The sequence below is a fragment of the Sminthopsis crassicaudata genome, chromosome 6 (genome assembly GCF_048593235.1).
Source record: "Sminthopsis crassicaudata isolate SCR6 chromosome 6, ASM4859323v1, whole genome shotgun sequence".
Taxonomy (NCBI): Eukaryota; Metazoa; Chordata; class Mammalia; order Dasyuromorphia; family Dasyuridae; genus Sminthopsis; species Sminthopsis crassicaudata.
The window spans coordinates 253,037,362-253,049,972 of record NC_133622.1 but is presented as its reverse complement, the minus strand read 5'-3'; the positions used below and the strand labels follow the sequence as shown (position 1 = coordinate 253,049,972).

The window sequence follows — 12,611 nt, the reverse complement described above, 5'->3', positions numbered from 1 at the left end:
GGAGACAAGGGGAGCTGGGACCGTCAGCGCCCCACTGAATGGCCTATGCAACCCTGGAGATAAGACCAGGGCCAATTGAAACCACGGTTACAGGGGCCTTCCTGCAGAAGGCCCGACTGCCACGGACCCAGTCAGGTGGATGAAAGCACCAGGGCACACGCCACATCATGGAGGCGCTTGTCCGTCTGTAGGCGCTGGGCGGGGAAGGGACACAGCTAGGACGATGACAAATGGGCGGCACTGAGCTGGCCCCAGGGTCACCGCAAGTCACCGGAGTGGGGCCCAGCAGCACGCCCCTATCTGAGAAACGGGGAACCAGAGAAAGGCCAAGGGGTCAGTTCTTGCAGAACTTTGCCTTGAACTCCAAAGCCACACACACAAATGCCCCAAAGGGCGAGGCCTTCTGGGCCAGTGCTCCTGGGCCTGCAGAGCCAAGGCGGCCCCAGGGGCCTTTGCCAGCCTGGCCAACACCATCGAAGGAATGCAAGGAAACTGCACTAGAAGCTTAGAATAAGGAGGCTTTATTTTCTTTAATATAAGTATTTTCTATAACTTCAGTCTCATGATTCAGAACGTCCAGAACAGATAATACACAGTCATTTAAAGAGAGAACACGCCAAATGAGGGGGTGAAAGCTCCTTCTGCGGGCAGCTCTCCTCCTCCTGCCTCACCCTCCACTAAGTGGGGAACCCCCCAAAGTCAGCCGCGTGAGGGCGTGTGCAGAGGGCAAGGAGGGCCTGGTGGCCTCTCAAGGAAGTCGAGAAGTGGCTGCTGGGTCCCAGGGTGGGCCTGGGACAGCTTCCAGCCAGCCAAGGGAGGTACAGACCCCCGTCCCCTCCCCGTTACCCCAGCGTCTTCCAAAGTGCAAAGATCGCCCCCAGGGAACGATGGTCATTTCTGAAAGGGACGCTCAAGTCCGTCCTGGGCAGGGGCAATGAGGAGGGAGACTTGGCCACCCCCCGCCTAGGATCGGAGCTCCTGGACTTGAATCCCACTGTGTGTAGAATGGGCGGCCTGGGTAGTTTCTACACCATTAGAAATGGAAAAAGGAATAAGCCATAATTCATCATACGTTTGATTTTTTTTTTTTTTTATTTCTGTATGTAATGTAATGTTTAGGCACGCTGCTTGGGAGGCTATTTCTAAAAAATCGTTGGCCATTGTTCAGAGTATCCTTTTGGTTTTAAATACTGGTCAGGAAAAAAAACAAATGACATAAAAATAGGTGAAGAACTTTCTATTACAGAAATGAAAAACTGATTTGCATCTAAAAGTGCAAGAGGTAACCTAGGAGTGACCCCTTCACCAGACGGACAACACGGCGACATGCGGCCCATCGCTTCTGCTGTTGGAGAAGGTGGCTGGGTTTTTATACTGACATAGAAAATTATAAATTACAATGAATTAGTATCCATAATCACTATATATACACAAACCAGGTCTAAAAAAATACACTGGCTTAGAATTTACGAGTGAAAACTTCACAAGGTACAGGAAAACAATTAACATGCTCAGGTGCCCAATTTTGATTTGTACTTTGAAAATGCTATGCCAAAAAAAAAAAAAAAAAAAAAAAAAAAAAAAAAAAAAAGACCGCATGCTAATTCTATTAGCAGTGCGTGCACTGACTCCTGTGACTTGCCTGATCCGAGTAGAGTTTTATAAATATGCAGATTGTTCTGAAACGTTCATCTGTGATGCTTGGCTAACAAGGTACGATCTGGTGAACGAATGGGTTAAAAGGCAGGTGGACTACTGAAAACCAAAAGAACCAAGCCCCAAAGCCCAAACCACAAGCCATATCCACTCCAAGAACCTAGTGTTTCACCGGCGGGAGGAATCATTTCAAGCAAACAAGACTGAACAGAACATATGGCTTTACAGTAACATCAATTTGTCAACTAAGTTGTAGCAATAAATACTTAAAATCTCTACCAATAGACTTACATTTTGATCTGTTTTAAACAATACAGAAAACAGTTACCAATTAAAAACTGGTTATAAAAAGAACACCCAAAATTTCTTATTTAAAATCACTTTTGAGAGTCAGAACAACCAAAATAACCCTTAGAGGGCATTTCAATCCTACAACTTCTTGCCAACCTGGAAGAAAAATGAGCTCAGAATTTTGTACAAGGTGAAAAAATGTATGAAAACGGCCTAAAGACTTTGGTCACACTAATTGTCAAATAGTTATGTCTCCAATACAATAGATCTGTGTATTCACTTTTATAAAACTAATCTTACAGCCATCTGAAGTCTAGTATCTCTACTATTATTACAAGGGGGGCAAGGTCTTCCTCCACAGGCCACCCACCATTCATAACAATACAATATAAACATAGGCAAAAATGCTTGGTATTTGTCAATGTGCAAGATTTTTACACTTCTGAATTTCTCTGTACAATGTCTTAAAATCTAGAATATAAACGTTGCTGGTCCTGATCCCTTGCAAAGTTAGTGCAGCAGTGACTGGCTTGGACAGGCTCTGGATGAAATCCTCAAGAAACAGCGTTTTTTAACCCATGGCTATCAGTCTGTAGTCCTCAGTCAACAGCAGGAGACATTACATATCATACAGGGCCGTTAACAGAGGTCTCTCCTAAAAGGCTCGGCTGATCAGGCCTAAAGAACCAAAAGAAACACGTTCAGGGCATTTGAATGGGACCCACCGAGCCGAGCGGAACCATTGACAAGAGAGAGCAGCAGCAGATGGGGGCCGGGCTCGGAAGACAAGAACAGGAAGAGGAAGGCCCCCTAACTCGGGTGAGCTCCCACGGGGGGAACCTGCTAGAAGGCTCGGGTTGCCGGATCGCCTCGTCTCCAGTACCGATGGTCCATCTCACTGCACACGGGGGCTAAGCAGATACTTTAAGTCCGCTATGGCGTTCTGCTTGACTTCACCCTGAGAGGGGTCCCTTCTGGAGACCAAGGAGGACCAGGATCCCTGATGGAGAGTCGGGAGGAGGGACTGCTGCTGGCAGCCCAGCCCCTCTGATCAGACCTGAGGCTTGGGGAAGAGGGGGACCCCTCAGTGAAGACCCCCCCCCCAACCAGGGCCATAAGCAAAAAGCTGCCTGGGGGAGGCTTCAGGAAAGAAAGGAGGGGCCCTTCCTGCCACGGGGATGAGAGCGGCCCTGTTCCAGCCCAAAGGCAAACTGAAGGAGCCACTGCTCAGCTGGGTGCCTTTGGGACCACAGGGGTCCGCCCACAGGCCTAGAGCTAGGCCTGGCCACTGGACTTGGGAAAGGGCTCTTGTAGGTACCTCCTGCCACCACTAGGGACACGGAAACCTCCTGGCAATCAGTCTAAGGGAGGGGGAGGAGAAATAGCGTCATTCTAACAGCTCTGGCAACTACTCCGTGGCCAGAACAGAGGAGCTCCCAAAGGACTTGGGGTGATGCAGGAGACTGGACAGAGCAATGGACTGACCCCTGGAGGGAGCTTGTGGGACTCCATCTGGAAAGCAGGGAGAATAAAAGCACCTCCTTCACCTGTGGTTGATGAGACAACCCAGGTAAAGTGTTCTGTGGCTGGGAAAGCTCCCTCTAAGTCCGGGTCCTGTTCTCACCCCCACCCAGGGGTGCCAGCCAAGGCTGGGAGCAGGTCCTGTCCCTGACTGCAGAGGCCGCTTCCCACACGTGGGCCCAGAATGAATGGCTGCAAAATAGGAGCCCGAGTGCCCAGTCGCCCAAAGTCGGCGTCCGGCCAGAGGGAGAGAGCCGGCTCAAAGCACATGGGGACGAGGAGACGAGGCAGCCTCTGGAGGGGAGACCAAGTCCAGGGAAGCACATCCAGCCTTGGCCCAAGAAAGCCCCCAAGGCAAAGGCCAGCCTGGGGGTGGAGGCCAGGTGTGGCCCTCCCCTCTGGTATTTCACAAAAGTCCCCTACTGATGAGAAGACAGGCCGTCCCTTCCAAATTAAACCAGCCATTTCCATAAATATTTCCTCCCCACATCCCATCACCCCCTGGGGCGAAAACCTTCCTTTATGGGAAATGGGAGAGGGAGGGGGGTGGAGGCGGATTTGGCAGAAAAGTCCTTGGACTTGGGACGCCCCCTGGTGTCTGTTCCTGATCATGGCATCTATGGAAGGTAAAATGGAATCACTAAAAATGAAACCTCCCCCATGTAAGTATATGGAGGGAGGAGGGGGCAGCAATTCCTGGCACTGTGTCCCCCTGACGTGGGGATTCTCTCCCCGTGAGCCCTTCTCTAAGTGGTTTCCGCCTGGCTGGGGCAGGCTCCCTCCCCCACCAGGCCCCCCCTGGGCAAGGGGTCCCCTTCTCTTCCTCAGCATCCGCAGGGGCCCGCGGGCCAACTCTCCCTCTCAGACAAGCTTTGCCGCCGAAGCCAGGGCGGGTAGGGCCTGGGGTGGCCCCCAAGGGAGACCCAAGTCTCAGAACGGAGGCCAGAGCCGGCCGGCTTCCCCAGGGCCCCCTTACCTCTGCTCGGGGCTCAGGCCCGCCGGCTGGGAAGCAGCAGGACTGGCGTCCCCGCTGTCTGTCCTCTCCTCCACCACATATTTACAAGAAGCATCTTGAGAGGTAGACAGTTTCCCTTCTTCGCTGCAGGAGAGAAGGGACAGCCGGCGTTAGGCGCCCGCGCAGGCCGGGGGCAGGGGCGGCCGGATGACGGGACATGCAATGACTCGAGGGCGGTGGCCGCGACAAGTCCAAGCAGCAAGCTCTGCATGCTCGGGGAGGGAGGAGAACGGAGGTCACAGACACGGGGTGGGGGGAGCAGCACGCAGGACCAGGAGGACCGCGAGGGGGCGATGGGGGCCGCTGGAGCTCGAGGACCAACCTGGGCGGTCCCGCGAGAGCGTACATACCGATAGGATTTCAACACTCTGAAGCCAAGTGTGCAAAATAGAAAAAGAAATGTATAAACATTTCAAAATACTCGGAAATTAGGGATTTGGGCACAAGATTCCCTCTACTGCGCGGGGGCAAAACGTTATCTTTCTAGAAACAGACTGGTGAAGGTGTTAACTGAATCTGTTTGGAGGAACAAATAGTCATGGTTAGAGGCCGCCCCAGCCCTGCCCGAGATGCTCAGGGCAGAACTCGAACCCTGGCCTTGCCCGCCAAAGGGGGTGGGGGTGGGGAGTCACGCCCAGGGAGGGCTGCCCCTGCACGGACCCCCACTGTGCGCCAAGGGGAGCTCAGTGCGCGAGGACGCAGGCCTCCTAGGGCTCCGCAGCGGCAGCCCAGCTGGGAAAACCCCCAGGGAAGGTCCTTCCTGGTCAGGCCCTCACAGCTTCTCTTCCACAAGACGGACGCCCCCAGTTCCTGCCCCAAATTCTACACTGGCGGAGGCCCGGAGCCTCGGGCTTTTGATCCCCACACCCTTCCTTGAGAGCCTCAGGACTCAGCCCAATGTCCCAAGCCTGGACCACCGACCGTGCAAACCGTCCCCTGCGGATCTGTCATCGGTGACTCCGGGCAGGCAGCGAAGCCTTTCTCTAAATCCGGCCCCAAAGGTCACCTCTCCCCCAGTTAGCACCAAACTCCTCATGGGGAACAAACCCTCCCTCATGCTCCCCCTTTCCTATGCTTCTACCCTCTGCTTGCAGCACCCCTGCTTTTCCGTTCCTGCCCTCCCTTTATGACCCTCAATGGCTCACTCGCCCCATCATCCCTCTGGGAATGGTTTGTGCCAACCCCTAAACTGGGCAGGAGCCCCCAGATGTGACCACTCGGGAGCTCTGGTCATATTTTCTTTTTATTTAGAATTTTTTTTTCCACAGTATATATGCATGAGTACTCTAGTCATATTTTCAAGGTGGGCTTCAGGTTCTCAAATAAATGCGAGGTGGACCCTCAAGCTGAACGCCTTATTGAAATGCCCGAATCCCCAAGACTGGCTGGCTATGAGGACTAAGAATTTCCCAGACACACCCTGTCCCCAGCCAGTGTGACCAGCATGTAGTCCCCAAAGAGAAGGAGACCGTGACCAAAGATACCAGCTGCTAGCACACCTTAAAGCCCCCTCCTCATGGCTCCTGGGGAGCTACATCTTAGGCCCCATGCAGTGCCCCCCCCCCATTCTCCAGCACGGTGCTTCTTGTCCAGGTTACTCCCTGCTCAGTGAAGGGGTCCTGGTGAACCAGGCTGCTGGCCGGCCATGAACCCCTTTCACATCTCCCTACCCACCTGAGACCACATGTCTATGCTGTGCGTCTCTCTGAGGGATCCAGGATACAGGGTTAATTGTTGGGGATGGGGTCAAGGGGAAAGACCCAACTGATCGCCCCCACTGGGGGGGGGTCCTTTCATGCTGCTGACAGCAGTGACCCCCCTTCATCAAGTGATCCCAGCACTCAGTCACAGCTCTTGGCTGCTCCTAAAATTAAAGCCCACTGGCCCTTGGAGCAGCTGCTGCAGCACGTTGACCAGAGAAATCGGAATCAGCTGGAAGCTCTTTCTAGCCCTTGGCCTGGCAGGGAGCTGCGCTTTCTAGAAACTGGTTTTTCTAAGCCATTTTCCTTTGCAAAGCGAGAGCACAAGAGCAGTCACAGAATGGGCTCCTGGAGGGGAGGCGGAAGGGGCCAAGTCTGGCCCGGCCCCCCGCCCGTTGCCCCCCTCCCTGTGCCCGAGGGGCCAATGGCCTTCTCCGGGTGGTTACCTTTTGAAGACAGCAGTTTCAGTTTTAGCATCTACCGTAAGGCTGAGCGTCTCCTTCATGCTGCCGTTCATCACGGTCTCGGTCACCTTGTCCGTATTCTCGCCATCTTCTTCTCCATCAGACGTGGCTTCCATGGCCACGCTGCCTGGGGCTACAGAGAGCATGGTTCTGAGGACCTGCCCGCGCCCGATGGGGTGGCCTGTCTGCAGCCCTAGGATCCCACCCATGAACTGCCCACCAAGATGAGCAGAGAGGGTCTGAGGGGGAGAGTGGCTGATGATGCAGGTCTCCTTCTAGGGAACCCCCACCCCTGCAGCCAGGAGTGAGCCCCAGCTGGTTCCCTGCCCAATGAGAAAGCTGGAGGCAGCCAGACCCTGCTTCCCAACTTTAAATGTTGCCTCAGATACTTATTAGCTGGGAGACCCTGGGCAAGTCACTTAGCCTGCCTGCCTCAGTTTCCTCATCTGTAAGATGAGCTGCAAAAGGGAATGGTCAAGCCATCTGAATCTCTGCCAAGAAAATCCCAGAGGGGTCAGGACCAAAAAGGACTGAACAAAAATCAGCTAAAAATGCTGATCTGAAATTTGGCCTGGGAGCTGACCACAGGATCCCTGTAGCCCAAGACAACTCTCCGGAGCCATTTGTCCTATAAGGCCGAGCGGCATTTTGGGGTGTTCTACATTAGCATAATATATTTGTATTCTATACTTACCCTCTGGGGGTGCTGCCAATGAAACAGCATTGGTAGTTAAGGGGTCCACGGGTTCAGCGTTGGTTTCCATTTCCACTGGAGAATTACTCCTTAAAGCATCCTTCGTACTTTTGGGGGAAAAACATGTTTTTGAAGTTAGGATTATTTCTCAATTAACCAATGACCCACCATTTATTAAATGTCTACTATGTGGCAGAAACTGGGGATTCAGAGCCCAAAGGCAAGATAGGCCCCCTCCTGAGGTGGCTTACAGACTGCGGAGGAAGACTATCTGAGCAAATCCCATTGGAGGGGCAGGGCCCACACCCGGGCAGTCCTCCAGGCTGGAAAGCAGTGTGAGAGGCTCATCCCAGGCCCGGGACCCCCAAGATCCAAGACATAGAGACGGGCAGTGGCCAAAGTACAAGGAGGCCGGTCACCAGGCCTTGAGCCTGAGCTCCCAGGGGAGCTCTTCACACTGACTGACATAATGATGACAAGATGACCAAACAAGGATGTCTCCTTGAACTTGGTGGGAACTTGTCTGGTCCAGGGGTTACATCCAGAGAGGGCTACGATAACTAATCCCATTCTTGTAGAGATAGTCAAAGCGGGCAGAAATCTGAAGTGCTAATACCGTAATCCAAGGATATAAAATGTGAAATTCAAAACTCAAGGGTCAGAGATTGCCAATTTTAAGTAAGTCTTATAGCCAGGCAAAGAGCACATGAAACAGCCCCAGGGCCATGCAAAGGCTCTACTCGCTGCCCTTGCTGCCCTCGCTACCCCACGAGCCCTGCCCGGGAAGCAGACGCTGTCCAGTCTTGGTGGAAGTAAGCAAGACTTTGTCGACTCTCACATCCACAGGGTCTGAATCAGCCACAAACTGGGGAGAGAGCAGTGACTTCCCCCTCCCAGAAGACACTCTGGGAGTCACGGCCTCCATTATTCAAAGAGGAGTTTGGGGCTTTCTTTATCCATAACAGTGACCTCACAGCCCATTGCTGGAGTTTCTAGTTGGGGACCCCCAAGAAGTCAGGGGCCATATCGACTGCCCTTCATCATCAGTTCCCAATGGCTAATGGTGGTGGCAGTGATGGCATGAGTCCCCTGTGCCTCCAAAGTTATGGGAGGCTCCTGCTCTCTATTGCTTAACAGCTTATTAAGGACTCTCTTCCTCCCCTCGCCCCCATTTCACGAGGTCATAAATAGGGAAAGACAAGAAAGCACCCAAACAGCTGGATGAAGTGAATGCTTGTTCCCAAACCAAGGCACTGGTGGCCACACAAACGCTGCCCACACACTCACCTCAACGGAGACGTGAACTCGGAGAAAGAAGCCCAGCCGGTCTCTTTAGTTGGCATGGGTTCTTCCGTATTCCAGACGTCCGAGCCCACTGAATCAAGGGTGGCCCCGTGCGCAGTCTCCATGGGCACGTCAAAGTTGGCTGACCAATTGGGTGCTGGGAAAAGGAAAAGGCCCGCATCAGCAACAAATGAAGCTTGCCCTGGCGTGGGGGAGGGAAGGGCACAGCTCTCTGGCCTACAGAACAGTCTCCCAGGTTTGAGCCACGTGCTCATCGCTAGGTGGCTTCTGAGCTCGTCAGGTCTCTGCCCACTCCGTGGCCAGGAGGCAGCCACGAACAGACCGTTGTCAGGCACGATCCAACTGACTCTGGACACCGAGTGTGTCTGTCTCTCTCAGTATCATCTCCCCAAAGCCCCCGACCCCCAGTGAGCACAGGAAGGGTGCTGAACGTCTGCAGGAGTTGGGTGCTGAGCAAGAGCAGCACACCAAAAAAAAAGACAGCTCATCTGGGAAGTATCCAGAACTCCCAAATTGGGGGGCTCCCTTTTCCAACCCTGTCATGTGAGGGGTGGAGGACTGAAGACTAGACGCCAGCTCTGGTCCTTGGGGATGCCTCTAAGGATGCCAGGAGACTCCTGTCAATGGGACCATAAGCTGCCCAAGGAAATCCTCCCTGGCGGGGCAGTGGGTGCCACACAGGTAGCAGTAAGTCACTCTGAAGTAGACAACTGTCTGAGACGGGCAGCAGGCGAGTATGGGTATCATGGAAAGTGGGCAGAACACTCCAAGGAAAGAATGGAAACAACTCACGTTCATTCAGATCCACTTCCATTTTGTCCTCTGGGTTGGCATTGTTGGAGTCAAATAAATCATGTTTTGCTCCATCTTCCTCCTCAGAGTCTGTACTTTCTTCACTGTCTGTGCTCCCTGAACTGAATGGAGAAAAGTTACACGCTCAAGTTACTTACTCGAACCAGAAAACTCTCTCAAGCGGAGCCCACTGCGAGGAAGCAACGAGAAAAAGGCAGACTTCCCAGCATCACAAGCTACACTCGATGATGAAGATGATGAGCTCAGTAAATGTAAAAACACAATACAGTTGGGCTTAAATGAATTGCAAAGACCCATCTCGGTCCTGGAAAACAAACTGTGGACAAACAGCGGGGCAAGGGGAGCAATGTGTTGGCTGCTTTGGCTCAACTGTTCCCCCAGGCCACCAGCCACAGGGTGGGGTAAGTCATTACAAAAAGAGCCTAGGCGCCGGCCATTTTTAAAGGTGAGGGTGCTGGGGAGGTTTGGGGTCATATTATCTCGTGACAAAAATCCACACACCACTCCTAAGTCATTCCGATTCTGGCCATAATGGGCATGTCGTGGGAAAGACGGTATTCCCTGGAGGTTTAAGGACCATGCAGGTCCTAAGTAGAAATGATCCCGTTTGGGAGAAAGCCCACTTCCGAGTTCCGTGACATCACTTACACTAGGGAAATATCACTGGTAATAAACCCAGAAAGAAAGCCATTTCTGCCATCTCCATAATGACATTCCTGGAAGGTGGCCCTGCCCTGAAGCTCAGCCAGGGGCACCCAGGGCTGTTTAGCTGCTGCCAAGCTTCTTGGCAGAGATGGCGCTCCCCACAGCACCCAAAGGCTCCCCCAAGGACGTCTGGGACTAAGAACCAGAAAAAGGCTTCCCTGCCATCAGGCGAGGGTCCAGACCCACGGGAAGCTGGCCAGCTTTCTACTCTCTGTCTCGGTGTCACTGAGGGAGGATCCACCAGCAAAAACATGTCGGGGAGGCCCCCAGGCGGTTCCTCGACAGGTCCCCTAGATCCTCACAAGGCCAGGCCATTGGGGGAGACTCCACAGCCAGTGACTGTTGTTCAGGACAACGAGGTGGAAGACTTTACAGGCGTAAACTGGGGCAGATCGCAGCCAAGAATCTTAAGTTTTCCCATTTGGAAAACGGGGCAGGAGAGGACTCACTGGAGGAACAGAGCCGTGGGCAGGCTCTGAGGCTGCAGCAGGCCCCATCACTCACCTGGATCGCCTCTGGGATTCTGGAGTGAAGGCGATGTGTTTCTCTTCCCAAATATCTTCCTCATCAGAGCCTCCATCATCAAATTGCTGTATCCTCTCTTTACAGCACGCTTCAAACAAGGCAATATTCCCCTAAACAGAAACAGGAGCAATATGAAGGAGAACGGAAGGAGCCACCGACTGCCAGGCCAGCCGCCGCTCTCCCCCGTTTCTACGCCAGGACAATGAGCCTCTTGGTTGGGGGCTGCATCAAAGGTCACTCCGAGGTGCTGAGCCTTCGACAGCTCGCTGACATGGTGTCTCTCTTCCCATTTCCTTCTCAGGAATGAGCATGGCAAGGGCACAGAAGACATGTAAAGGTGTGACATTACGCTCCCCAGAGCAGGTTTCCCTGAACGTACTAGCGTCCGAGTAGCATGGACCACCTCCTCTTTTACTCTCATTTCCATCTGCTGAGATACTAACTGAATTCCCAAGACTGAGCAACTAAGAGGCCTCCCCTGCTGCCCTCACTGCGCCTGAGCAAGCCCCCAAAGGACGCCGCCGATGGCCGTAGGGGCTGGCTTTGGAGCCGGCCCCGCCTGAGCCCACCGGCCCATCAATGCGTGTTCTTTTCTCAGGAGAAGCACCCGACAAGATGGCTCTGGAAATCGGTCCAGAAGCTGAAGACACGAAGAGAAAACGGGTTCTCACCGTCTCAGTCGGGCTCCGAGATTCCCCAGCTCGGTCCCCCCCACCCAGCACCTCACCCCATGGCCCTGCGTGACCAATGGCATGCATTAGGAGACAGCTGGCTTGAGGGCTAGCCTGTGTTTCTGCGGGGGCTGGCTGGATCCTATGGGAATGAGCCTCTGGCCCCTGACCTCTGCCCTGCACCCCAGGTGGGTCCTGAGGCGGCCCAAGCGCGCCGTGTGGCGGCCCAGGCCCGGATGCTTTCACAAGAATCTTTACAATCGGAGACGAAGCGCCTCGCCACGGCATGGAAGCCAAAGCGTCTTCCCAACTCCCCCCCTCACCAGCTCTCATCATTTCTTACAGGAAAATTTCTACTCACACTTTCATTTGTATTGAGGGTAAAGTTGATGTCTGACACCCGATCAAAAGAAACACTGCAAACAAAATACAGGTTTATGCATTTGAGTCCCCGTGAACAAGAGCATCTTAACTGCACAACAAACACACAGCCCTAGGACTCCCCCTGCCTAAGCCTGCCCCGGGATGCTGACGCACACACGGGCACAGAGCACCACCTCTCCCAGGCTGACTGACCGGCTGGCACGCGGGGACACTGGCTGCCTGAGGGTCTGCACCCTGACACACACCTGCAGACACCGACACGCCCTCCTGTGGCGTGGAGAAGCAAAAGCGGATGGGGGCGAGAAGTCCAAACTCCTGCGTTCCAACTGTCTGACCAAATGGAGCCCAACACCTTGACAACTTCTACCGGGACCCCTTAAAAATCACCTCAATGCAGGCAAGTGCAAAACCTGAACTCTGATGACTAAGCAGGTTTGTGGGATCCACAACTTGAAAGACAGAATCCTGGGCGAACCCCCGGGGAGTGATGGGAGAAGGAGCAGAGGCAGCCATTCGCCTTCCCCACTAGTGCCCCGCACAGCTCACGTGAACCCTGCTCAGGCCCTGGGCCTGGCCATTTGGGGCTTCTGCCAGGTCTGAAGGGCAGTGTGATCACAGCCCTCCCTGTCTCCGAGCCTAGTTCCATCCACTGTACTAGCCCGTTCAGAATGCTGAGGACTACAGGCCCCTCACCACTAAAACCACAGGATGCTGCCATTTTTTCCCTCTTGTGAACTTTCTGAACACTGCTCTGGGGGAGTGGAGTGTGCCCAGACATTTCCTCTCTCTGTGCTCCGTGCTGTTCGGAGGCGAATGAGCCCAAGTTCTCCAGGGCCACGCCAACGGAGACGTCCTCTAGCAGGTTCT

General features: G+C 53.8%; 1 protein-coding gene across 14 annotated transcripts in view; it reads right to left on the bottom strand.

Annotated features, from left to right (window-relative positions):
• Window positions 1–505: 505 nt before the first annotated feature.
• PPP6R3 (protein phosphatase 6 regulatory subunit 3) overlaps window positions 506–12,611 on the bottom strand; it is an 81,663-nt gene continuing 69,557 nt past the window's right edge. For 5 of the 14 annotated variants that reach the window (XM_074274391.1, XM_074274389.1, XM_074274394.1 and 2 more), the window contains 9 exons: window positions 11,722–11,776; window positions 10,669–10,799; window positions 9,439–9,560; window positions 8,629–8,782; window positions 7,342–7,448; window positions 6,630–6,780; window positions 4,834–4,851; window positions 4,445–4,567; window positions 2,640–2,947 (listed from right to left, as the gene is read on the bottom strand). In XM_074274391.1, the coding sequence (XP_074130492.1) occupies window positions 2,881–2,947; window positions 4,445–4,567; window positions 4,834–4,851; window positions 6,630–6,780; window positions 7,342–7,448; window positions 8,629–8,782; window positions 9,439–9,560; window positions 10,669–10,799; window positions 11,722–11,776 (928 nt within the window). In that variant the 3' untranslated portion in view covers window positions 2,640–2,880. The other 9 variants (XM_074274392.1, XM_074274396.1, XM_074274401.1 and 6 more) reach the window with 4 other exon arrangements.